The sequence below is a fragment of the Trachinotus anak genome, unplaced genomic scaffold, assembly GCF_046630095.1.
Source record: "Trachinotus anak isolate AG129_WGS33_773 ecotype Australia unplaced genomic scaffold, CSIRO_AGI_Tana_v1 ptg000003l, whole genome shotgun sequence".
In the NCBI taxonomy this organism is placed as follows: domain Eukaryota; kingdom Metazoa; phylum Chordata; class Actinopteri; order Carangiformes; family Carangidae; genus Trachinotus; species Trachinotus anak.
In genome coordinates, this window is record NW_027273854.1 from 8,032,501 (window position 1) to 8,060,188 (window position 27,688).

Here is a 27,688-nt window from a genome sequence, read left to right on the forward strand (position 1 = left end):
GCAAGGTAATGAGTGATTCTAAGTTCTGCTGAACCCCGTCTACACTGTATTGTGGCATGCATATACACACACACTGAAATGTCTAGCTAGACATGCAAACTGTATCCTTCCCCTCCCCAGCACAGTTCCTGAGCTGAGCTCCAGTAAAGCACCTTTGGCAGCAACGCTACAGAACGGATTGTCCTCTCAATGCCGGGCCCAACTCCACTTACAGTCTGCAGGTGGGAGCCGGGACATCTGGAGGGCAGCAATTCACGCAGCTAATGGAAGAGAGGCCTATTTCTTCTAACAATTTGACCTGTAGGAAGTGTTTAAAACCATTTTGCAGTGATGTCAAACTAAAACCTTTATTCCTGGGTGAAAAATCCCACTTCTTAAAATCGTAGACTCCTCTGCTTCCTCTGGTCAAAGAGGGAAAGAGAAATGGTTAGAGTCAACATTGTTCCTGATGATGAACCATTAGTGAACAAGCCCAACCACCCGCCAAGCCCATGGGGAATTTGTGGTATACAGTGTGTGAGTGAGTGTGTGTGTTTGTGGTAGGGGAAGGGCGCAGAAATAAAATACCGCCCTACTCCTCCTTGAAGGGTTCACCCTCTGCGTCCATGAATGTTGCTCTTGGAGGTCAAGGCACCTAGCAACAGCCTGGATCAAGTCCTGAAAGAAACATGAGACAGGCACAGGCAGACACACACACATACACACACACACACACACACACACACAGAGACACACACACACACACATACACACACAAACACACATATATATATATACACACACACAGATTATATAGTAACATACATTTTCTTAAACACACCCAGGTTAAACTAGCTTAGTTGGGATGCAAGTGCAGAGTGGTGCAGAAAAAACATTTACTGTCTGCACCACTGACCTGCTTATCTAAGATCAAATCACTGACTAATCTAGAAGGCAGAACTCAACTTCTTGTTTCTCTCGCCTTCACACTAGCAAGGGATTCAGAGTTGAAAAAATACCCTGTGACTGTGTGGGCAGAAGTGAGATCACCTTAATGCAAAAATCACTCAGGCATGAATTAATAAAAGCTATGGATGAGTATATCAACCAGGGTACAAGGGTGTAAGTGCACAAACACGCTGGTTAAAAACCAGCCTAAAAAAATTAGCTGCATGTTACCCTTCTCTCTTCTTGTCTGTCCTGCATCTCTCTACTTTGAACTGTCTGATGAAGATAACAAAACCTCAAAGCCTCCACCTCCTGTGCAGTCTATCAAGCCACCCTATCATCTATGAATAGCAGACTTCCATTGTGCGCACAGTCACATTATGTTTGTTGATTTCTTGGCTAATATAGATGTCAGATCTTTTTCGAACTGAAGTAATTAAATTGTAAAAAGTCCAAACAAGATATGTAATTATCCAGAAGATTAGCTTCCCATTCATCGTCTCTGGAGCCTTGTTTTTCTTTATTCCTGTTTACAATGATGTTTTTAGTGTGGAAGAGTGCTCAGTTCTGCTTTAGGGTGGTTTTTCCTGTAAAGACACCCAGATACATAGTTTGCAAATTGGACCAAAGGAATAGTTTACTCAGTTGCTCTGTGAAGGGCTACCGCCCAGACTGAAGTAAAGCAGTGGGCACTTTTTCCATATTCAGTAATTATACTGCTTGTACTGCTAAGAGCCGCTCTCAAGGCTGATATCTAAACACAGGAAACAAGAGCAAGATCCCAGCACAGACGCACAGGGCTAGACTCTTTCCCCAATAGTGAGCTGTTTCCAATGATTCTGCGAATCCTTTTCATATGTCCAGCATTCATTTGTTATCCACACTGACACCAACCAACTCACTCCTCCATTCATACGCACACAGAGATACAAGCACACAGTTCTGCACTCTTTGCACTTGATGCATATGTACACATGTGCTTCTGTGCCAAAGTACACATATGCACATGCACATGCACATTCACGAGTGCAAGTGCACAGAGACACCACTAATCCGACACAGGTTCAGATTCTGGCTATGTGTCATCATTTCTGTGTTCAGTGTACTTTCACACAGTCAGCATCCTAAAAATAGCCGAAGGACTCTGGCTGTCTGCCCAGTTCCCTAACTGTCAATAAGTTATCTTCTGCCTCACACTAACACTTGCAGCTTTTAACCTACAGTACCACAACCGTTAACAGCACACAACGTCCAACACAAGTTAATCATAAATTATTCTACTCTGGCTCAAGCATGTATTAACACACCAAGTGTCACTAAAATTAAGAGATATTTTGCAGGAATAAGAAAGCGCCTTTATGAATCATTAACCAGAAGTAAGAGAATACATTGAGCACAAGTGTCTAGAGGAACCTTATCTTATCTGTATTTCTTCTTTGATGTGAAAATACCAGACTATATGAGGGCATATCCCTTTTTTTTTTTTTTTTTTTTTTTTGCATTGTCTGTTGTTGTGTCTCTTCTCCAAGTTGTAGTCTCTACTCTCCTGGCTTTTTATCCGCTCTGGTTGACTATCCATCTTTATCAATGTCCCATCTTTCTCTCTCTGCCTCTCTGATTCCAGTACAGCTCCTCCTCACTTGGCTTTTGATGACGGTTAGCGATAACAAGGCTTCTGGTATTGTGCCTTCTCATATTTTCATTTTTTCCCCATGCCGAGGAATGTTTGCTCCTCAAATTCCAGTAATAGGTAGATTGTGGTGCAGAGCTTTTGCAGACTGAATTATGTAACTACATTAATTTAATGGAAGGCATGAATGCTGGTCCTGGCGTATCTGAACGCTTGCAGGCGCAAATCTTTTTAGAGAGTGATGATATGATATGTTTCTTTGGCAGACAATGGTTGCAAGTCACTGCCCACATACACCAAACTGCTGTATTAAACAAAGAACAGAAAAAAAAATCACTTGTCATTCCTTGTGTATTTTCTTGACTGTGGCAGCCAAATGACTAACTGCTGTAATAAGCAATAAATATACATATCCATGCCTCAGGTATAGAATATCACTCAATCTCTTAAAACCTGAGAAGCCTCTTTGCAACACAATTATTCATCTATTGCACACGTTCTGCAGGCAGTTTATGTGTTGACAGGCTGAGCCAGTGTGCAGGAGTCTGGAGTGCCAAGGGTTACTGTAATGAAGCTAGGCAAGGGGGGGAAATGAGGAATGAGAGGGGTTAACTGGGGCGAGAAGGTCAGAAGTTGAAGCCAGGAATGTTTTCCACAGCCTGGCCTTCCCTTCGCACAAGGCCTGTGTGCCACACAGTCCCCAGGAACAGATGTGCCCACAGCCTGGGTTAGAAACACCTCCCTCCCCATGGTGTCCCTAATACTGGTAAACACTGTTCATGAAGCACAGGAAGACAGAAGGTACTGGACATGGTATCAATGTGAACCCGCCTGCGTTCACAAGAGTCCCACTGTCTCTCTTTTATAAACCACGGAGCAAGACTCTGTGGGAGGACGTGCATGCAGTGGAAGGCCAATCTTTCCAATTTCTTTATCATTAATTTAAATTAACTTTCCTCCATCATCATCTCATCCAATTTTCCACATTTACTTGCTTGCCTGTCACAAACGATCCACGTGCACAGCTGGATGTTTCGCAGTGGGAACCTCAGGTCAAGTGGTGCAGTAGTTAAAGGGCCCTATCCCATTACATGGCCAACAGCCGTCAAACAGCAGCCCTCTGTTCACTAACCCACAGCCTTAAACTCCTGCTGGACCTGAACAAACTGGGCTGGTGGTAAAGGGGGCGGCTGCACGGCAGGATGAGGGTTAAGTTCAATGCTGGACACGGCAGGGAGGAAATCCTGTCTGAGTCAGGGGTGAGGGGTCACTCGGGGTCAGTTCCTATCCTAAATCCTTAGTTTGGGGTTGTCAGATAAACTTTGACCTTGGACGGGTTTTCTGAAGAGAAGCTTGTGCGGATCACCAAAGACAGAGCTGCTGTCTTGAACAGACATAGAGTTTCTTATTGAATTCATTTCTATGTGCGCTCCACAGACCACATTGGAAGCTCAGTGTCAAATAAAACCTCAAAGGCAGAAAATTTCACCATACTCTTCAAACATATCGAAAGACTTGATCAATCATCACCCAGAGAACACCCCAAAGATAAACTTACATACAGTCACATGCAGTGAGCCCTCTTTGGCAGACCAGATTTCACATCCCTCTCTGTTGACAATCAATCTGGTTCACCAACATTAGAGTCTGGCTGTGATGTGGGCTACAGTGAAACAGGATCCTGCAGGCAGAAACTCAAAGGGGAAAGAGTGAGAGACACAGAAAGAGGTACAGAGTGAGTGAGAGAGACTGGAGGGAACAGTGCTCTGCTCTGCTCTGTCTCCGATCAACTTGACATGTGCGACTTGTGTCTACTCCACGTCTCCATTGGAAACCCCACACGCCAGTTTCAACAAACGGTGTTGCGAGGAGTGGCAGGAAGGAAGTGGGTGGGACCAGCCTGAAATTAAAAAAAAAAAAAAAAGGAGAGAGAGAGAGAAGATGAAAGACAAAGTTTAATTGACTACCACAATGAAGATAGGGCACATCAAAAGCAAAATTGCAAATTTCCAAGAAATGTAGTTTTGTTCCCACTGCTGAGCTTTCATCAAAATCTATCCAAATTTATCCAAGCAAATTCACAGCTCCACCACATCCAGCAGCAGCATACAGTCAGAATGAAAGCTCTCAACAACTGCTCTTATATCCAAGATTCACGCTTCCCTCTCCTCAGGCAGCCCATGGTTTAGTCTGCCTGTCAGACTGGGAGCCCAACCAAATCATCTGCCCTACTCCTGATCTGGTGCCTCAACCTGACACACTGTATCAGGTTATCTTGCTTGTATCTAAGTGAAGTGTGTGTGTATGTGTGTATGTGTGTGTGTGTGTGTGTGTGTGTGTGTGTGTGTGTGTGTGTGCGTGTGTGTGCGTGCGTGCGTTAATGGAGAATCATGTGTCATTTTCTGGAAAGAGGGGAAACCAGGGACAGAGGAGGTGGGGGCAGACGAAGACAGTAAAAGAGATTGTCAGACTTTATAATAGAAACTAAGAGAATATAATTGCAGTTTCTCCAGCTGCTTCTTTTATCACCGCAGAATGAAAAAGGCAATCACTGACAATATCTGGGTAACGATTACTGATATGTGAGGATTGTGATGAAATAGTTCTGGTTTTTGTACTGACTTCATGTCCTCCAGAAACCATATACGAAGGGAGGGCTTTTCTCTTTTTTCACTTTACTAGTGTGGGCTGTGGGAGTGAGCTCTAAAAATAAAACATATGTTCCTCCAGGTCTGTGGGAGCAGGGGCCCCCAGTGTATTGTTTTGGGATATGGGGGAGGACAGGGAGGATCTGGCCTGGAGAGAGAGATACTGCAGAGTGGATACAGACAGAGGCAGAGCGGAGGAGGGGAGGCAGGGGGGATACAGGGCTGCTGCTGTACTTACAAGAACAGAGTTGAGGAAATATTCTCGCTTGCATGCAAATATGTGCAAACTAGGAAAGGAAACAGATATAAAGTGATTTCTGTTCTCTCTTCTTTCCTGTAACCGCTGGCGTGGAATATGTGGCAGTATGCTGGTGCACGTTAGTTGAGAAGTGGCTTTCCGACAAGGGGTGAGGGGTGGTCAGGATAACAATGCCAAGTACACCCCAACTGAAAAGGTGCATCCACAAGCTTTTTTATTGATTCACAAAGCCCTCAGGGAACCAGCGGGGACAAGGGTTAAAAGTATCTGAAGGGGTAGTGTGCTTATGCATGCACACTGAAAAAAAATGCTTGTGTGTGTGTGTGTGTGTGTGTGTGTGTGTGTGTGTGTTTGGTGGGAGAACTGAATCCATCAAGCTGAAGTGAGTGGACCAGTGACTAAGAGCTCTCCTTGGCGAGGAATGAGTTAAAGCCAGCTGACTGAGATGTGTGTGTGTGTGGGGGGGTGGGGGGGGTTTGCACAGAGCAAAGCAGGGGAAATGAAAGGATATTAAGGGAGAAATAAGCATGAGTGCCGAGGGGGCTGGATATATCACGTGTCTGGATTTAGCACCAGTCCTCCTACCTCCTACTGCTGTATCTTTGTAGACTGTTCAGCAAAGTGGAAGAGGAAAGAGTGGGGGAGGAGTGTGTGTGCTCACATCTGTGTGTATGTACGAGAAAGGCAAGAGAAATGAGAGTTAAGTGAGAGAAAGAATAAGAGATACAGACATAAGGACGGAATATGAAAGAGCTGTAACTTAGAGTATTTAGTGATATCATGGCACTATCAAATCTGATCTGTCCTTCAAAATAAAGTCATGGCCTAAGTTCTCTCACAGCTACTGATGATTGCCTTCAACTTGATAGGAAAAAATAAGCAAAGTATACTAAACTGTAATACTTACAAAGTTGACTGTGCTAATATAACAACACACTCACAGTATTGAGCACCCATAAGAACATAATGTGAATATTTAGTGGAAAGTGACTAAACCCGTTACCCTGTACTGTACTCAAGAGGAATTTTAGCTACTTTACTCAAGTATTTAAACCATATACTTCTTTATAATTGTACTCCACGGCATTTATTTAACAGCTATAGATACTTTTCCGAACAACATTTTATACATATTAACATATGATCCATTTATTAAATACATTTTTATAGACTGAACGATCTTGAGCAGTAAATAAACAGCAAAAATCTAATAATATAATAAAATAACAGTCATAGGGAACGTTTTGCATTTTGCTACTGATATTTTGAGGACATTTTTATAATAGGTGATATTTGATGATACTTCTGTACTTTGACTAAAGTAAAATTTTGAATGCAGGGCATGTAACTGGGTATCAACTTAAGTGAATGATCTGAATGGTACTTCGCCTGACACTGATTGCAGCATAACAGACAGCGAGTAAAAACACCAATAAAGTGCAGTAAAGTAACTTCAAACTGAATGTTTAGTTTTTGAGAGGCTTATAATTTTTATAAATGAATGAATTACACTTATGGGCTATTCAGACATCTGTCACTGCATGTCCATTTTAATTAAATGCAAGGAAGGAGATTTAAAAGACCAAGCATGATTTAAATATCTTCACACACACACACACACACACACACAAGTACCTGTGGGGTAATGGAAAGTGACTCTCCATTTTCTGTACATTTTATGCTACATTTCAGAGGGGAATAATACACTTTTTACTGCTCTACACTGATTTGCTAAGTGAAAATCAGACACATAGTGGGTTTATAAAATAAAAAATAAATCTAAATATTCCACCACTGACTGCACACACGGTATATGAGGAGTATTCCTGGGGCATCATGGTGATCTGGATGATTTGATTAGCGTGAAGTATCACACGGCATGTGATGCTCTGTCAGTGCGGTGTGTTATGGGCGCACTCCCCCATTCCGGGGAGTGTCTGTGTTCAGCCAATCACATTTTAGACGTGAGATTTGTGGGCGTGGCTACCCCTCCCCTCCTCCTCCCTCCCTCCCTCCCTCCCTCCCACACTATCCTGTCCCAGCTGCAGCACGCTTTTGTTCAAACTCCGGAGTCGGTCCTGTGCAGAGGTGCGCTCTTGCGTTACTTTAACAGATGTTCCATAAAAACGCTGATAGCAGCAGTATGGCTCTTGTCAAACACGTTCAGCTCAATGTACTTTCTAACCTTCACCACCAGTTCTGGATGGTAAATTAGTTTGTTTTGTTTTGTTTTTGTTTTTGTTTTTTTTTTTTCTTTTTTTGGTGTGCGTGTTTCTTTTTTGTACTTCGGCTGTGTGAAGTTGCTCAAACAGGGGCAGCAAGGTGTCGTGAGCGAAGCAACTGGAGACCTGGAAGAAGAAGAAGAGAGAGTGGGGGGGGGGGGGCAGGATTTTCCCTGAACCAGTTCTCTGGCGGTTGCGTTGGAGTATGACCGATGCCATGTACAGCTGCTAGACATTTTACGCGCTCTGTGACAGGAAGGAGAGAGTAAGCTCATGCTGCCCTGCGCTGGATAATCTATGGAGAGGGTGTCCTGTTCGCTCTCACGCAGCTCTTGGAGTTACTTGCGACTACAACCGTGAAGGCTGAACCGACCTGGATAGTAGAAAAGGACTCACTTAACCTCATTTGAATGCCTTTGCAAGGAGTTTGCTGGTTTCTTTGCTGCAGGCAGGGCTTCAGTTTGCTCGGACGGGACTATGGGGAGAAAGAGGAGGAAGAGTCCTTTGAATTGCGCAACAAGGAGGACTTGACTCCCAATGGACGGGTAAAAACTCTCCACCTGCACCACACAGCAACTCCTCTGCGTGCACACATTTATAGAAGATGTATATCACAAATGTCAAGTGGTGACTGTGAGGGGACTCTGTCCTGTACGTCTTGCACATTGTACCTTGAACGTTTCATTAAAACAGGGTCAGCTTCATGTGCGTAATTTCAGTTTTGTGCAAACAGATGTGGCTGCAGTTCTTGGTAGGGAAATGATTACTTCTGAAAAGCACATTAGGATTGGAACTTCAAGGCACGATAAAGAATCGCAGCTTGCGTTCACAAGACTGCCTATATTTTGAAGTAACAGGCCACAGTGTTCACATGTTATCTGTTAACTTTGTTATCTGTGTGTCATCGGTTTGTTCAATGCAAGCCTCTGTCACTGCTGCAGGACTGAATTTGCCTGTCTCCTGCCCAGTTTGATGTTTAGGTTTTATGGTCTTTGTAGGGTTGGGCAACATTGAGCAATATCACACACACATAATGGCATGATGCATTCCCCAGCCTCTTACTCCCAACCTTAACCATCACATCTAAATGCCTAACCGCAAACCTACCCCTAACCTAAACGTAACTCTAACCTTAACCCTCAAACAGCCCTCTGAAGTTACGAGGACTGGCCATAATATCCTCACAATGAAGGTTTGCAACAACAAAGTTTGCCCATATGTAGACATACACACACACAAGACTCAAAATGTGATGCAAGCTGTAAAGCCCAGTGTGTTGAACTGATCCTGTGTCTTTGGCCTCTGTCCGCTCAATTGCAAATAAGACTGCGGCCTTGTCTTCTCTGTAATGTTAGTCATCTGATCAGGCACAGAGAGTTCAGCATTGTCCATCCACTTGTGAGGGGGCATTGTTGCCTTGAATTGAGGTAGCCTCTTTCTGTATGACCCAATGTACAGCTCGTCATGTACAGTTTCTCAGAAAAATCTCAAATATCAGACTCCTTTCGTTTTAAGGGAGAATTTTCTCAGAGTTTTTTTTTTTCTCATAATTTTCATGGCTTACACTAAAAGCATGTCCTTGCAAATGAAAGTAACGTGACCTGAGGCCACGACCTGCACACCCTGCTTATCTATTTATTGGCCCTTTTGTCTGGTTGCAGCCAACCAGTGCAACACCGCAGCGATTTGCATGAAAACGTTGGGAACAGATACGTTTTACACAGTTGCACAGTTATTGCCTTTAACAGACGTCTTAACAGTACCAGCAACAGACAGATAAGAGCGACATCTGTTGGTTCGGGACATCCAGAGAGGTGTTGGTGTGTAGCGCTTTTCATCCCTGTCTTGGTCATAATGTACCATCTGCCTGGCCATTGGTGGTCAGGAGAACCCAACTGTGCTCAATATCCACAATCAATACAAGATCATAGTAACACGTCCCAATGGAGAGGCCTGGTGGCCTTTTAAAGAGAGACACAGGGATCTCCTTTTTCTGTAACTTTCCCTGGTCTCTCATTAAGTGGAACTGAGGCGCAGAGTTGTGTTCCTCTGGGTGGATTCAATTTAACGCTGGTTTATTGAATTTTAGATGTGTTGTTTGGAAAAGGATGTGCTCTATGAGTTGACCTTAAGTGAAGGATTGTGTTCTGGCCAAGCTCTCTGAAAGATAAATTGCAGAAAGGATGACCAGTGTTGCCAGATTTGACTGATTAAATCTGCGCTCCAATCAAAGCCAAGAACCCACCCAACTGTCTTTAAAGTGGCCTGATGAAAATTTTCTTTTTACACGAAACAGTAGGTCTTAAGTTGTGTGAGCAGATGTTGACTAAGTAGTAATTGAAAGAGGAGAAATTGTTTTCACCTAGTTATAATAAATTGAAATGACATTTAGTTTTTCTTGGTCATCAGTTACCAGTTGTTGCATGTTGAGCCAACCCTACTGAACTCAGTGCTGTTTCAATCATATTAATCAGAGAAGAGGAAGTGCTGATTAATTGGCCCGTAGCCCAACTATTCGTCCATGGAAACTTCCCAAATTGTGCAAAAATGATCACACAAGAATAATGGTTTGGTATAAACTTATGAATGGCTGTGAAAAAACTGACGACTGTGAAGCTCATAATGCTTCTTTGTCTCTAGAGCTGCTCTCTCTCCCCTGTGGTGGTGTTACATCATTGATTAGAGTCTTGGTTCTATTGATTTTGTGCTCATAAATATTCATAAATATGAATTAACTTGTCCTGAACCATAAAAAATAATCGCCTTCTTCTTTTAATCTGAGTGATATATTTTCCTTTGAGGAGCAGTCTGTCTTAATCTGTCCTGTGGTCAGCCTTGTTCAGTTTATCAGATTAGTTCTTAATGGGCGGAACCACTTTATTGACTGTTGTTACTGACAGTGTTTTACCAAACAACCAAAGGCAGCAAACTGCCTTTTGGCTACTGTTTTTGTCATCATAAATCCACCCAGGTGTTCTGAAGTTATTGATTATTGATTCCCTGATGCTTTCATGTAATCAATCTGCTTCCACAAATCCTATTTCCTCTTGATCTGTGTCACTGGTTTATGCTGGGTGAATAGTTCACGCCGAGCCGATAATTAGGACCACAGCTGAGCTAAACCAATATCATCAACTGAACCGCTCTTATTCAGTGCAGTTCGTTATGCTCCTCCCCTCAGAATATATAGATCTAGCAGATACTGTTTGGTTTTACATGGTATCAGTGGAGGGGGTGGGGTGCAGGGTTGAAGATCTACAATCAGCTCCTTTCCACCAATGCAAACCTCAGTGCTGCTTCTAGGCTGGTGCTAGTGCAGGTTTGGAGTTGGTTTAACGTGTAAACCCCCTCAGATCTGGATTGCTTTTCCACGAAATTGACAGCCACCACGGAACCACGTCATTACAGCACTGTACATGTTTGTCTCTGGTTTCCCAGCAACACAAGGGCCAGGCACAACAACAATACACTTTACAAGTGTTGCTCCTGGCTTTGGGAGCCTACATTGACATCTAAGTATTGAACTGATTCTGAACACTTCAATTTTTTTTAAAAATGTTGGTCACAAAGTTTTGTGTGTCCTGTTGGTGATGATAATCCTGCCCTCATTGTTCCTGGTTGAGAGCCATTTCTTTGGCTGGTTTGAGATTAGGCACCAGCTCCAAACCGGTTGTTGAACTGCCTTGGTGGAAAAGGGGTAAATGATTCCCAGGGAAAGCCCTTCAGGGCTACGTTCCATCATTTACCCAGAGAGCTTCATTTCATCCAGAGCTTGACAAGCCACAATTTCAGGCAGCAGGTTAGACCTCCCTGGGTGTATGTGTGTGTCTTTTGGGCTTTGTAATGCTGAAATACTCCATTTAGTAGGACTCTATCCAACTCCTACCAGGGATGACCACAGCAACCCACAGGTCTGGTGGAGTCTCCCTCGCTTAAGACGTCCAAAACCTCCACCACAATCTCCAGAGTTGTTTTACAAAATGCTGCCAGAGGATGCCATGATGTGTAGCATCCACAGCACCAAAGCCATAGGCAACACACTGTTTCTTGCCAGGACTGTTCTCACTGAGGTTGGAATCATGAGTCAGTGCTGACGCTTGTGTAGGCTTGGCCCTTAAGAGCACAGGGCCATGTCGGAACCCTTTCCCTGTATGTTTACAGTCTTCATTCAATGAAACTGCTCTCCAACAGCTGCCCAAACAGTCACACTGAGCTGAATGCCTCCAGTGTTGGGACAGCAAGGCACTAATTTTAGGACAGGACATCCGTCATTCTCTCTTCTCTCCATGTTTCCACTGAAACTTTATTCAACTTTTATGTAATGTGAGGTCACGTTTACCAATAAACTCCCACCATGGAGTGTTTTTGCCCTGCGCAGTTGTAAGTGTGGATCGTGGCACCGCAGTGCATCCTGTTACTCCTAACAAACAGGTACAGTCCTGCTATGCTGAGAGCGGGTCCCGTTAACTGTCACTGCTGCCCTCTGTCTTCAGAGGTGTCACGGTACGCTGGTTTATATTTGGTTTCCGTTGCGTCTCTGCCTCACCACCTCCAGGCCACACATCTGGTCTTCAGGCCGACACTGGCTGAGCCCAAGCATTTCCTCCTGGTTACTCAGCCTCCCAGGAGAGCTGAAGGGAGAGAGAGAGAGAGAGAGAGAAAAGGAGAGAGAGAGAGAGAGAGAGAGAGAGAGAGAGAGAGAGAGAGAGAGTGAGTAGACAGAGGGAAAGCGAGAGCGGAAGTCAGCCACGGAACGAACACATCACGGCATCTTTCCCTCTTTCCCTCCATGCTCTCTAGTCTGGAGTGATTCATCCCCTGCCCGTCCAAGGGGAGAGCCTTTGCCAGGGCTTTGCATCGCACGCTATCCTTGTTCCTTATCCCACCGCCCATTAACTCCATTGGAAAGCTATTTTTCTGTAAATTGTCACGTTTTGTGGAGGATTACCCCAAAATATTCTAACTTGATCAACCTGACCCATTAGTTTATTGATTCTCCAATAAGTTTATATCATGGATTTACAGCTTTGCAGTCGTTGATGTGATTAGTATTGATTTGTCGTTTTCAGTCATGGCTGTCTGTCTGAATTTTCTTCTCTGGGTCTGTTGGCTTGGCTGAATCATTTATAGTTTACAGGCAGGGGTAGGGAATTACCGTACACACACTTCCATTCACAAGTCGCTTTCTGCTGCTGTTGAGTTATTCTTCCCCGTCTGGTTTGACATTTACAGCACCTCTCCCTGAGTTAAACATTAATCATATCTCATTATCCAAACCCTCATCTTTTCCTCATATGCTTCAGAGTCCATCTGCCTTGTAAATATAACAAAGATTCCATACCAGCCTATAAATTTGTAGTTCATGTTTTCTTTGTTAGTTTTGAGCCATCCAAAAAGAAGCAGTAGACTGTTTTTACAGAGCGTGGGCTATACTTAGGCTAGTTTGCCCAGTAGTAAAGTGTGGTGTGTGAACTGTGAGGGGCCCAGAGCTGACCTGGATAGTGTTTCAGGTAGGCCAACACCCCCGAGCTGGGCCGGGACAGCCACAGGAGCTGGCTCAAGGCTGTGGCTCACAGAGACAACAAGTCAGGCCACAGGGGACACAGTGATGCCTCGTACACCAGGGAGTCAGGCCAGCTTGCACACAGGCAAGCTCTGATGTCTGATGGGGTTTTCCAAAGTCTGGTTGGGAATCTAAAGGCTGGATCTCTGTGAAAGGAAACATCTTTTCCCATCATCTGCTTAACAGGGAGTCCTGGAATGAAAAGTTCATTGTTCCAGCCATGAAATTTGATTTTATGTGTCTGCCAGTGGCAGCCCCAGTTGTAGTCAGTCAAGGCACTTACTCCAATGTCTATACAAAACCAAGAGGGAATGCGATTTGATATGACTATCTGGCTAGCAGTCAGGATAAGTAACTTTTATTATGGCTGTGGTCATCAGATAATCTTCCTCAGTACACCTACAGTAACAGCAATTTACCATCAATTGTGTTTCTATAAACATGTGGATAGAAAAACTGTTTCGAGTGCAATCAAAAAGACCAGGTTTATTTTTAGGTTAACAAGCTTCGCAGAGAAATGACTGATCTGAATAAAAGCATTTTCAGGGTTTTGTACGCAACTACAGCACAAAAGAATCCTCTGTTCCCTACTCCTATATTAAATGAGCCTGTTTTGCATGCCATATTTCTCCCCACCGGCTCACCCCTCGCAAGTGAGAGCCAAGCATTACAGGAACAGAGCAGCTATGTGCTGAGACTGCCAGGAACGGCTGCATGCTCTACTGTAACATGGCCACTGCAGGCAAACCGCTGAGGGGACCTCTCCAACCTGTGGACTAGTTCTAGGGACAGACTACTGTTTGTGTTGCATTATCATCTATTTACCCTATTCTCTCTCTTCTGTTGACAGAGCCCAGCTGAGGTGACTGTTTCTCAACCAACTCGCACAGCCAATGGAACAAATGGGTAAGGAGAGAGAGGGAGAAACAGATTTTTTTTTTTTTTCCCCAAATTTTAGGAAGTAGTAGTTCCTTCTTTTACTCATATACTTCCTCTGAGTGCTGGGGATTTCTGTATTTATACTCAGGCAGGCACATGTATAAGTGCAGGCCAGTCATTTGATTTTTCACTTCCTCTGTAGTGTCTGGTATCTCATGGGGCTATCTTCATGTGCCAAGGCATAACACATGTGCCCTAACCTCATAGCCACACATAAGCTTGTGTGTGTGTGTGTGTGTGTGTGTGTGTGTGTGTGTGTGTGTGTGTGTGTGTGTGTGTGTGCAGACACATCTATATTGAGAGAGGATCTGATAGTCATGGTGGTTCTTTAATTGCTTATGAATAATATCAGTGTCAGTTTTCACCTCTAGACTCTGAGCTTTTCCACTCAATGGTCGGCTTGGCTGTTGCATTGGTCAATAATGTCAATCTTCAACCTAGATGTTTGTGACCGATCCCAGCTACAGTAACTCTGCGCGGCTTCCACATCAACAAATTCAATCACCCTGTTAACTTGAGGCTTGTACATTCAAGCTGCCATTTACAGGCAACCACTGTGCAACTCACGAATAATGAAATGGTCACGTGGTTTACAAGTGAACACTAGTGACAATGAAAGGGAGTGATTCATTGAGATCTTGATCCAGACTATTAGTGCAGGGCTGTGATCTCAGACAGCGATGTAGCCAGGCTCTGCTCCGCTCTATCTCTGGCATCATGCCCTTATCATCCCGCCCCCACCCCTCTTCCCTATCCACAATCTCCACTGTACATCTGCCGACTCACAGTCAATGCGTCACAAAGCTCGACTTGTAGGACAATCATACACCACACATAAATAGGAGAGGGTCTGCAGCAGCTCTCAACAAGAAGAGATCTGCCTCAGGAAGTAGACTGGAGAGCTGAAGCTGAGAGGTTTTGCTGCAGTCATTCAGGACATGCCGTCTCTTGAGGGTTGAGGGAAAGAAGGAAGGGAAGGAGTGAGGAGGGAGGTAGGCTAACTGGACTGGGTGACTCACTCCTACCTCAGCAGCACTCCCAGAAGAGGTGTGGCTCAGATGTGTGTGTGTGTGTGTGTGTATATGTGTGTATGTCACTCCAACAATATAGTGAAGGTGGCCCCAGGCCACATGGCATAATTAACTACTGGTTTTGAAAGAGTGTGTTAAAAGCCTGGCTGTAATCATCACACTCGGTGCAGACATTAGAGAGCGCAGTGCTGGGTCATTACCTGGCCAATGAGTGGACACACCCAGAAGTTCAGCCGTGTGGAGGGAGGGAAAGCCAAGCCAGGCTCTGATAAGTCATGGCATTGTGATGTAGCAAATGGTGCCATATAAATTTTTTTGTAGTCAGGTGTAACAGGGCGGGCGGCTCCGGTTTACTTTATACTTTTATTGACCTATTGAACTGAACTTTCCATCAATCTCAAGTACTAGTTTGTTAATGACCCGGATCTGATGGGGTTGAATTTGGGGGGGGGGGGGTGCTCCCAGAATTCCTGGATAAAGTTTTGCTGTCCTGAGTTTTACCAATGTATAATGTATACAGTATGTTAAAATACAGTTGTGATATATGTGAAAATACAATGATTTTTGTTGATTTCTTTTCATTTTGTGTCCTTTAACAGACTTTAAATTACACATGCACAGTCAGTCATCAAGAGACTGGACAGTGTTCCACCACACTGTCACTTGATATGTTGCCTGGCATGGTCCTGTATTAGTGTTTTAAGTTGACTCGTGTAACTGCAGAGTGAGACAGATCTGGAGCGGCTGGGAACAAAGTTTCCAAGTCATAACATTATTTGGTCTGTGTGTGGGGTCCTGTATTAGATTTGTGTGCTTGCGCTACCCCCTCTCAGGTGTGTGTGTGTGTGTGTGTGAAATGGACAGATCTGTGCAGGCAGACAGCATAAGGTCTCCCCTGTCGGTCCCTCAGTCAGCACAAAGTACCAAGAAGCCTGCTCCCTCCTGCTGTGTTCACACTCAAATCTGTCTTACATCATCTCTATTTTTTCATCCCCACTTTCCTTACTCCTTCTCATAGCCAGGACAGGACAGAGTACAAACTGTACCAGAAGGAAAGTGGACACTTCAGGACTTCTCCATGTCTCTTTCTCACCATTTGTTCCATCTGCTTTCTCATTAGCCCCCCCCCCCCCCCCACACACACACACCTCCCCCTCTTCTTTGATGGCCTTTGACAGTCAAAAACTAGACGTACTTTGGCGTGGGCTGCCAGGCAGTAATGGCTGAAAGAGACCAGTGTTTGATGATGTATTTCATGTGTGTGAATAAAAGCGTGTGCATGAGAGAGAGAGAGAGAGAGAGAGAGAGAGAGAGAGAGAGAGAGAGAGAGAGAGAGAGAGAGAGAGAGAGAGAGAGAGAGAGAGAGAGAGAGAGAGAGAGAGAGAGAGAGAGAGAGAGAGAGTACACATGAAACATGAGTGTTTGCGTGAAAAACTTAGAAGTGGGCCCCTGGTAATTGCCTGTCTGAGTGTCTGTCAGCCCGACTGTCAACCATCCAACCATCACAACCTGACCCCGTTTACACCATCTGCAAATATAGAAAGTTTTCATTCACATCACTAAGTTTCTACTATCGGGGTGACTTCATTCAGACTTTTTAAAAACTCTCTATCATAAGATTTCTTGCTGATCGACACACTCTCCCTCAGTCACAAACTCAGACTTCCTGTCTCACACACACACACACACACACACACGCACGCCCCCCACCTCCTCCTTTCTCAAAACATGACTTTTTTCCTCTCCTTTCTGCCTAGTCCAGAGTTTCTTGGCAGTGGTCTTGAGTAAACAGCGTATTTTTAGCTGGGAGGTCATATAGGCCCAGTCTTAATCACCACATTCCCATTTTCCCACCAGCCCAGCTTCAGCCAGAGGCCCATGCAGCCAGCCCATGCACTGTGGGGGAGGGGATAGAGAGAGCGAGAGAGAGCGAGGGAGAGATGGATTCCTACAAAGAGAAGCTGATTATTTAGTGCTGCAGTTTGACCCACTGTATTATTGATGAAAGCTATTTCAGATAGTGTTATTTATCCTCTGTGCTTGCTCAGATGTCTAATAAAATGCGTGTGACATGATGCACGGCCATGGTTTGTGTACAGTATACGAGCCTGGACATCAACAGAGGCAGGCAGCTGCTTTGAGTTCATTTGTTTGAATGCCTTTTTAGATCCATCTGTGCTTTTCATCCACCAGATAGAGCTCCAAGTTATTTCTGTGACACATCTGCGCAAGGGTCATTTTTTTCTTCCTTTTCTTGCAAATGTGCATGTTCTTGTCGTCACAAGGACCCGTTTTGTATGCTGGGACGTGTCTCTCCACTGTTTTCCACCGCGGTCATCGCAGCCCGAGAGCAAGGACACTACTTTTCTAACTTTAATTAGCGTCTCAGCGTTTTGATTAGACCCTGGACTGAAATCAATTACTCATCGCTCCAGCAGCTACCACAGGACAGACGAACAAACTAAAGCTCATTGTGCTGCTCATGCTTGGTGGATTTAAGTGTGTCACCCTGACAGGCCTGCTGACAGTATTAGCTTTGATTGCCTTATTTCGGTATTTAGCTTGACAGTCTCTGGCGTTATAGAGAAGATACTGCTGATAATGCTGGATTCACAGAATCATTATTAGAACGGGTGGAACAGGAAGGCCTCCACTTATTCTGACTTAGTTGTGTTACTGCATGGTTTAGTCCCACTCTTTAAACAGCCTAAGTTAGCTACCTTTGCTTTGTTACCCACTTTAATTGGACCAGACATAAACAAACTCTAATTTATCTGACTGTTGTATTAGTGTTTATATAATTTTAGATTTTATTCAGCTGTCAGCAGCTGGTTTGGCGACACTTTTTGCAAAGTGGGACATATTGTTGCTTTCAGAAATTCCCAGTGTCTTCCAAAATAAAACTCTTACAGCTTTTACCACAGCTCGGTTGCTCCTAATGAAGATTAATCAGAGCCCGTCACAGGTATGAACTGTAGTTGATCTACCGCTCCCTGATTCTCCTGTTAGTTTTGTTTCACCTGTTAGGGCGGGGACATCATGCACATTTCTCTATAGTAAATGGAATTTGGTGATCTAATGTAATGTAAATCTCCACCCAACTACACCTGAGCAGACATCAGCCAAAGGTAACTGAGGTCATGTGTGTGTGGGTGTTCAGGATCTTTAATAATGCACTAGTGTGTTTTACAGCGTCATTAGTGTTTTAAAGCTGCATTATGTTGTTATATGTTAATGTTGTGGGTTTTAAGTAATGTAAGAAAGTCATTTTGGTGTTTTGGAGAATTTCAAAATTAAAAAAAGGAAGTGCTGTTTCCAAATTGATGATGAGAAGGAGACAGTTCAGACACACCTATGCTACTGTGTATGACAGGTGCCTGCTGTTATTTGATTGTCAGATACTCAGTGTGTCCTTTTTATATTTTCTTTCTTTTGCTATGTTGCTCTCGTCTTTTTTCCACTTACTCAGATACTCAGTTGCTCATAACCCCGCTAACCTTTGAACTCTATATTAGAGCCAAAACTCTAAGTCAATCAAGTAATTTTTTTTTATTTTTTTTTTATTAAGCAAAAATCTATGATGTTTGTTCCAGCTTCTCAAATGTAAAGATTTGAAGCATTGTTCTTTTGTACATGACAGCGAACTGAATATCTTTGGATTTTCAAAGACATTAAAGAATATCTCCCTGGGCTGTGGGAAACTTTTACAGGCATTTTTCACTTTTTCTACAGTTAATAGACAGAATAATAAATCAAGAAAATAACCAGCGGATTCATCGATACCAAAAATAATCATTTGTTGCCACCCTACTCTACACTGCTTGTGTGTTGATTAGGTGTGACGGAGATGTGAAATTGCATGTGTGACACTGAGAAACTAGGGCACACGCAAACCAGTTGTGGTGACAGTTTGTGATGAATGGATGAGTACTGAAAAGCTCTCTCTCACTCCGCCATATATCACACAGCGTTCACACAGTCTCTCGGTTCTAAACGGAGGCCAGAGGACATTTACACATGCGTAATTTCACAGGATTATATATGTGCATTCGATTTATTTTAGAGGTTGTGTAGGGAAATATTTGTTCCTCTCTTTAATCATGTTTCTTCTTTTCTGACTTCCCCTCTCTGACTGTGGGGAAGCTAGCAATTTTGATCTATGCAGTCAGGGTTGCAGGAATTTTCTTTTTTACTTCCATAAACAAATAAATGTGAGGGTGTTTTTGTTTTTTCCCTATGCTGCACTGTTCCCTTTTGAGTGAAAAGTACCAACTTTTCAGTTTTTCCCAGAGAAGAAGGGGCGTATTGTAACTGTGTTCATGTCAAACAACAAACCCAAACTACAGAGCAGAGGAAATACCTTGATTTTCAACACATTTCGAGCTTCAGCATTGAGTAGTGTGACTTTGAAATGATGCTCCTCCCTTGCCGTAGCTGATGTTTAGCCCTCAGGGGTGGTCGAGAGAGAGAGAGAGAGCGAGAGAGAGAGAGAGAGAGAGAGCGAGAGAGAGAGAGAGAGAGAGAGAGAGAGAGAGAGAGGTGCTCTCTGTAGATGTGCTCTCGCTCTATTCTCCATGCTGCTTAATCCCCATGTCAAATTGTTTCCTGCACTCCACAGGAAGTTGGCCACTAAAGGCCCCACTGTCACAGCCTCTGGTAGGGCTTCTGGGAATGTGTCGGGAGGGGATGGGGTGAGTGGGGAGTAGGACTGCTGGACAGCTGTGGAGATCCAGAGCCCTCACATCAACAGTTGCCCGAAGCTGTATGACATGCTCTTTTCTTCATCTGCCTGCCATGTTTTGTTTTGGTATTGACTGAATCGTGTCGAAAAGATATTAACTGACAAACCCTAGAAGACAAGGTTTCTCTGACCACATATGGTCCTTCTTCTCTCTACTTAAAACTCAATGGATGTGTGGTAAAACCTTTTCAAGACTGAGATGTTGCTGTTACGATGAGGAAAAAGGTCCAGTCAGAGACTTAGGTACATTAAGGTGAAGGCTGAAATATATTAGGGATGTACCCGCTGAGTAATAACACTACAGGAGAATGGTGAATGAGTGTGTATAGAGATGCACATAATATCATTTTAGAATCTTTCTTCCACACCACACTGTGTGTGGTGTGTGTGTTTGCAGTCAGTAGATGCTCACGTATTTATATTTCCTCTACTACACAGTTGTGGTTTTTTTCTCTTCCAGTCATAATTTAATGTTTATTATATCATAAATAATGACTCAGATCGAGGCTAAACTGTGGTTTGTGGACTGTGACTGTATCGTGTACTCTTTATAACAGCATGTGAATGTGTCTTATTATAATGACATTATCAACTAATCTCAGTATAACAACATGTTTCTTATAATTTGTTAAATTGTAATAATGGGGAAAATGTTACAACATGAAAGAAATGAGGAGCAAACAAGTCTCACTACAACAACAACAGTTTGTCAGAAGGCTTTGCTTCACTGCTGTGGTCTCTAGCAGGTCTCAGAGGAGGATTTTGGACATTAGCCTGGCTTTTTTGGACACAATGGACAAATTGACTCTGCCAACATTTAAATTGAAGGTCAGGCCAGTTTGTTCTGCTAAAGGTCAAAGCTTGGGTTTGGACCTGTGTGTCTGTCCTCTTGTAACCCCTGCTCCCTCTCTGCATGACCTGAAGTTGACTAATACATTTTTCAAGTTAAAGATGTCAGATTTGTCCAGTTGGGGGAGAAAAACAGAAATTCTGTCTGTGCTAGCATTGCGGCAAAATGTCCAGATTTCTGAAAAATCTGCAGAACCAAGTTTGATTCTTTAAAGATGGACAGCCATGTTCACCATGTGACCTCTTCAATGTACAGTAAAGTTGGAAGAACACTGTAAAACCGCTGTTGGTTACACAAGTCTTTTTATAAGTTCGGGTTTGGCCTAGTTATAACATTAATATATACTAAATTGAGATTCAGAAACAAACTGTGAGGATTGTTTTTTTTTAATGCTCTTGACATTTTGGATCCAAGCCAGTCACAAACAATAGCCTGGAATAATCCAAGGCATTGTACATAAACCCGCCCGCTATGTAAACAAGGCTATATTCTCCAACTGAGGTGTAGTTTTTCTATAATTCTAATCCTTGAGCTGCATATAGACGAACTGCCTGTCTGCGAGCATGTCTCCGTTATGTAGCAGGGGTTATTAACAACCTCAAATAAGAGACGTCCTCACATGTCTGTGTTTATTTTAATGCCTTTAAGTGGGGTCTGTGGATGCTAGGACTGTCAGAGGTCCCCGTAGGCTGCTGGCGAGCAGGCTTAGTAAAACAGCCTGACCGAGTATAATGTGACAGGATCCCGACTCTCTCCTTCTCACTTCTGCTTTCTGATGATGCCCTGGATGGGTTAATATACACATAGAGAAAAAACTGACCCACCATATAGAGTTTCACCGTCTGAACATTAGCTTAAATTAGAGATGCCAATCAGTTGGGTTCTACAACTGCAGATATGTTTCATAAAGGGAACAAATTGTTTGCACAAGTGAGACTGTTTGAGAAGTCATGTCACATGGGTCAGGTTGATAGATCATGGTATAGACAGGATCAGGTCAGTGCACACAAAGAGAAAGGAAATGGCCTCTGCAGTCCTGTAAGCTGAGTCAAAGCAGATAAGGCTATATTCAGACTCATTGATTATCGCTGCTTTCCGTGAGGAGGAACCTTCCAGGAATTATCAGATCAATGATGACATAAATCAGCTGGCGAATGAGTAGGTAACTAGAGGCCAAATATCCCTAGGAGGGAGGGAGGGCTTGATTCATTTCCTGAGGCATGATCCCAGTAGGAGGAGGACAGGAAGAAAGGAGGGGTTTGCCACTTGTACCTCACATGCTTGTTAGACCCAGGAAACAGAGAAAATAAACGAGTAATTAGATAAATAAATGAGGAGAGATAAAACCTCTAAACAATCTTAAAGGCTGGAAATGGACCTTGGCCTGAGATAACAGAGTCTGGCTGGGTCCACAGCACTGCCTGACCAGATGCTGTATGTGGAAGTTGCTGCAAATTGTGATTGTGAGGCACTGAAGAGGGGACGGATGAACAGCGGTTTCAGCAGATTTACAGACGTCTTTGATGCCTATGGTTTTTTAGCCCATCCGAGGCTGTGACCTCTTGAACCTTCTGTCTTCCTCTGACAGGCGCGAGCTGGCTGGCTGGGAGTCAGGCCGGCGTCGCTCTGTCACGTTTATTTTCAGTCGCCCACTCGGCTCGCCGCACCAAAGTGATAAAAGAGAGACGAGCTGTCCACAGTGGCGTGGTATGTATCCGTGTGCGTTTGTGCTCTTGCGTGCTGCTAGGGAGGGAAAGTGGGAGAACGCTGGAGGACAGATATTCGTGGCACTTCTTCCAGTCCCCCCTGGGTGACCCACACCCCTCCACCTAAGAGTATCCGAGAGGCTTGTAGTTGGCACACAGTCACGTTGGAGGGGGGCGGGAGGAGGGGCTCACAGCCAACTGTGTGTCTCTGGGCCAATTAGCTATCCAATGGGGGGGAGTAGTCAGGGGAAGACTTGAAGTGAGAGGGAAGCAGAAGTTATTTACATTCTCTCACTGCTCTTCCACACAGGCACGCTGTCTCAGAGGTGTCTGAAGAGATGAAGAGCCTGATCATCGAGAAGAATAAGATGGGCCTGGAGGAAGAGCCGGAGCTGCTGGTCAAAGGTGAGTCTCAACGCAGCGCATTACACCAGCTTTACTCTGTTCTCTGCCTCAGATCGAACGCCATCCACCTGCTGTAACGAGAAGTCAATTATTTGATCTGTAGTTGGAAAATTGAATGAGCGTCTACTCTTCCAGCTTATTAAACACAAGGATCCTTTTGCAGACCGCTGCTCAGACAAAACGTGCAACTTGAAGACATCACCTTGAGCTCTACTAAACGATCGACTGAACAATCGACAGATTAATCCGGCGAAAAATAATCTACAGCTGAATCAGTAGTGAAAATAACCTTTAACTGCAGCCCTGCTTTGTTCCTCCGTTGATAAATGAAGTCCTTGCAGGCCCAGGTTGGTGCTGTTCTTCTCATTAAGAGCAGTGTGTGTTTCATTACCCTACTTGTCTCCTAATAAGTACTGCCGCGGCTCCATGCTGTGCTGTCGCCCTGTAGCCAACCCCTCTCCGACCACATGTGGCCCACAGCTGCTCCCTCTGTCCCACCGCCCTGTGTGTTCATGTAAGGACAGCTACTGGCATCAGGAGCCCTGTCTTGCGTGTCTGATTCTTTTGAGGAATGATCTCATAGGATATTTCTGTGTGATTTTCTTTTCTTTTTTTCTTCTTCTTCTTCTCGGCCTGCTACTGAAAAGGAGCAGTAAAATGCCAGCACTTGGATAAGTTACGTCCTGTTTGGAATGGCGGCAGTCAGATTGCCTAATTCTGACAGCAGTTACCATGCGCCCTTGGCCAGCGCCCCTCCCTTACCGCTGTCCCCTCTCCGTCCCTCTGTCTCACTGCGAGTGGAGTCGCTTTCCCTCCAAAACGGAGGACAGCTACTTTCCTTTGGCCATTGATTACACTGTCACTTTGAATTTCAGCTTTTGCTCCACGCCCCCATCCTTTAACTGAACACACTTATTACAGACACCACAACAGCAGGACACCTCAGGGCGTTAGATAATCCCTCTCATTTCTCTCTTTGTGCTCCACAGGGATATGTTTCCAAGAGTCCCTCCTTTAGGGCCTTCTCTCTTGTTCTGTATGTTTTTGTTTTGTTGTAGATTTTTTTCAGCAGGACATCCTCGGGCTACATGGGGCGAATATTGCCCCAGTATCTAAATTGGGCCACCAACATTGCAGATATAGACGGCTGAGAGATGAGGATGAAGTGTGAAACGCATGCAGGGGGTGACAGGGAGAGATGCTGAAATTGGTTTATTGACATACCTTTGTTGATTTACAGTTGAAATGAAACTTCTCCTCACATGATGCAGAGCTTCTCATGCTCCAGTAAACTGCAGCTCGATCTGTCTGCGTCCAAAAATAAACTTTACTTCTGTGTTGCTTGTACATAATTATAAAGTTCAGGTCCTTACATTGCTGTGTACATGAACAGCCAGCTGACCTAATAATCGTTGGTCGTCAGAACAAGGTAAAAAAAAAAACTGTCATATGAAACCAAGTTTATGGGTTTTGGTTGAAGTAAGGTGTTTTTTTTTTCGTTTTGTTTTTTTTTGCAATGCTCATATTTGATTATAATTTTATTCAAAAAAAGTGAAACAAACATGTAGTACTCAGAATGTGACAGGAGGCTCACAGTTAAGAGATGGAAACGCACAGAGAGAGATTGTTTTCTCAATCTGTGTTTGAGGGGGCAGGGCGCTGAGGGGGGGGGCAGGGGTCACAAATGAAACAAATTAAGGGCGAGCCATGGCCCCCAGGGGAGACATTAGCAGGCCACAGAGATGGGATCCAGATGGAGGACCATGGGAGGTGTATACAGGGGGTCCCAGGGCTCTGCTGCTCCCTGTCTCTCTCTCTCGCTCTCTTTCTGTCTTTCGCCTTTTCTTATTGCCCTGTTTAAAGTTCCCAAAAAGAGCAGCATCTGTGGGACATCCCGTGTCTGTGAGAGAGGCGTCAAGGTAGCAGGCATGCCCTTCTCTCCATGTCTCTCACCCAGTCAGCTTGTCTGCCTCCCCCCCGTCCCACATCGAGTCTGTCAGCGAGCTCAGTCTGACTTACCTCATAGTTTTTATTTATCCGTTTCACGTTGGGTTTGATGCTGCCCCCCTCAGATGTGGTGTTAAGTACCTCCAGGGTTTTTACTTTGGGCTATATTGGGTGGGTTTATGGTGGGTTCAAACCTGGCACTTATATCATATAGAAGCATTCTCAGACAGGAAACGTAGCCTGAGAGGCTGAGCCCTCACCCCCTCCCCTCTCTTTATTTTTATTCTGGAGTAGTAATCGAGGCAGCGGGAGCTTTGCACTGCCTCGAAAAAACCACTTTGAGGCAAGGACCAAAACTAGTGGCGCAGGTGGACAGGTGGCGCGCAGCTTGCTAACCACACAGGAAGTTGTGATGCTGGTTTGGCGTCATTGCTGTTTTCACATGGTAGGAAGTTGAAGGTACATTGCTTAATTGTTCCTTTAAAACCACTCTGAAGTGTGCATGCACGAGCCATATGCACTCACATGCACAGCCACCACACATTTGGCGCACTGCCAGTGTATAGCTGCGCCACCTCTGATAGTCCCACCCAACCTAGTATCAGTCCACCACCCTCTGTCAGCCTCTCCATCAGCCCTCTGGATGAACTCTGACCCCTACCGGGACTCTTCAATCCTCCTCAGTCTGTTTCTCCCCAGGGAGCATCTGGACAGAGCTCTGCCAAACTAGTTTATTTATCTACTCGAAGATTAAATATTTATCAGGAACAATTTGCACACATAGCTTAGGGGGGGTGGGGAGGTTCACTTCTGTTTTGGAACAGTGGATCTGGGCTGTTGCAGTCTTCCAAACCCTCGGGACTTTGGGAACACAACAGTCTTGCGTTGTAGAACCAGGCCTGGCGAGATCAGCGGGCATGCCTATGTGCCGGCTGAAAGCAAGTCTGCTTTACTCTCTTTGTCTCCCACTGTCACACTGTTCCAGTATCTCTCACTCTCTTTCTCTCTCCCTTCTTTTCTCACTCTGTCAACCTCTAAAGTGGTAATTATGTTGGCTGCATGCAGGCTTTAATGCCTATGCCATTAGCTGGCTGTATTTTTATCCCCTACTATTTACCCCAACAAGGCAGTCACATACAGACTGCTACAAACTTTATGGATAATTACATGCCTTGGGGATTATTCTTAGTGAAGACATGGTGTGGCAGCACTGGTTCAGCAGCTCTGCGACTAGCCCACCTACCACTCAGACTTTTCAAGGGAAATTCTTGTCTTTGTGTGTAGCTGCTGTGCACATAAGGCTTTGAAAGTATTTGTAAAGTCAAGACTCTCTGCCCATATGATTCTCCAAGTGGGGGCAAATAAATGCTGCAAATCAATACAACTTTGGTTTTATTTTGTAAATTGAAATAAGGGTATCGAATATGTTTCTCAAAGTAAGGTATTGGGAAAAGTTTTGGTTTTGTCATCAACATTGGGGGTCTTGATATGCGCATTGAAAAATGTAAAAGAGTACCCAGCAGTCATAGTGATATATGGTGCTAATGCTGAAATGAAATGTGATTCAATTAATCAGCCAATTATTTTTTAGATAAATATTTTATATTCGAGCTCAAGGTGACACCCAACCAATAGTCCAAAACCCAGAGATATTTGGTTTGAAATAAAGTAACAACGCAGCAGGGATTTTTACTTTAAGAGAAAAGACTTAATCGAATAGTGAGATAGTTGACAATTTTCTGTGTCTCCGACAATGAATTAATGAAATAATCGCTGCAGGTCTCCTGGCATCTATTAGAGCCACTGTGTTATTTCATTTCAAGGTTGAGTAGTCACATGATACGTGTGTGTATATGTTATTTAAAGGGTGGCTGTTGCGGGAGGTGCGAGGGAACTGGATTAAGCAGCGGCGGTACTGGTTTGTGCTGAGCCAGGACTCACTCGACTACTACAGTGGACCAGAGAAAGGAGCCCGCAGACTGGGCACGCTGGTCCTCACCAACCTCTGCTCTGTCATCTGGCCCGACAAGCAGACCTACAAGGAAACAGGTGAGCAATGCGCGTATGTATGTGCGTAACAATACACAGACAGGCTGATGTCTAGCTGACTCATTCTTGCCTGTAATCTCTGTCCCATTAGATGCGTTAATTCCCAGTGTAGTGACCAGGCATTTTTAATAAATTCCTAAGAGGTTGCTCAGGGTTTTTTTTTTTTCATGTAATGTCTTGTGGTCCCGTTTCCCTTCCCATGAGAGCTGTAATTCTGAGTAAGGTTGGGAAGCCCCAGCCATGTTTGGTCCAGAAAAAAAATGGTTCAAGGTTGGTCTAGAAACCTCACATTTGAGTAATCAGTGGGGGCATCTCCCTTCCACTTCTTGGAAGAAAAAAAGCAAGACGGCATTGAGATTAAAGAAGAGAGTTGTTGTTGAATGGGAAGAGACACAGGGATGAATTGTCCCTTTCGAGTTAATGTATTACTCAAACATGTTGCCCTCTGTCTAAGTCTCTGTCTGTCTGTCCATCAATGGAGGGGATTATGTCCTGCTGACTTCACCAAACCGCTTAAAATCTCCAAACCAATGTACAAACCCAAATCCAAACATAGTTATTACTAACTCAGGATGCCATGGGACTTTTCTGGACAGAACTGTGCTTTCAACAGTGGCTTTGTCACAAGCTCCATGGGCTGTTTCACTACTGAATAGCTTTGTGTTCCTCCTAAGCCACTTCCCTTTAAGGGTTACATCTGTGGCATCATTGACCCTTTATTCCCGAGTTAATGTAAGGGCACTAAACAGATTCAAAGAGGGCAATGACTAC

General features: G+C 44.2%; 1 protein-coding gene across 2 annotated transcripts in view; it reads left to right on the forward strand.

Annotated features, from left to right (window-relative positions):
* The first annotated feature begins 7,508 nt into the window (after positions 1-7,508).
* Positions 7,509-27,688, forward strand: part of plekhh3 (pleckstrin homology, MyTH4 and FERM domain containing H3) — a 32,737-nt gene continuing 12,557 nt past the window's right edge. The window contains exons 1-4 of one of the 2 annotated variants that reach the window (XM_071471480.1): positions 7,509-8,231; positions 14,100-14,155; positions 22,827-22,921; positions 26,735-26,917. In XM_071471480.1, coding sequence (XP_071327581.1) covers positions 8,097-8,231; positions 14,100-14,155; positions 22,827-22,921; positions 26,735-26,917 — 469 coding nt within the window. In that variant the 5' untranslated portion in view covers positions 7,509-8,096. The remainder of the gene's footprint in view (positions 8,232-14,099; positions 14,156-22,826; positions 22,922-26,734; positions 26,918-27,688) is intronic. The other variant, XM_071471486.1, reaches the window with a different exon arrangement.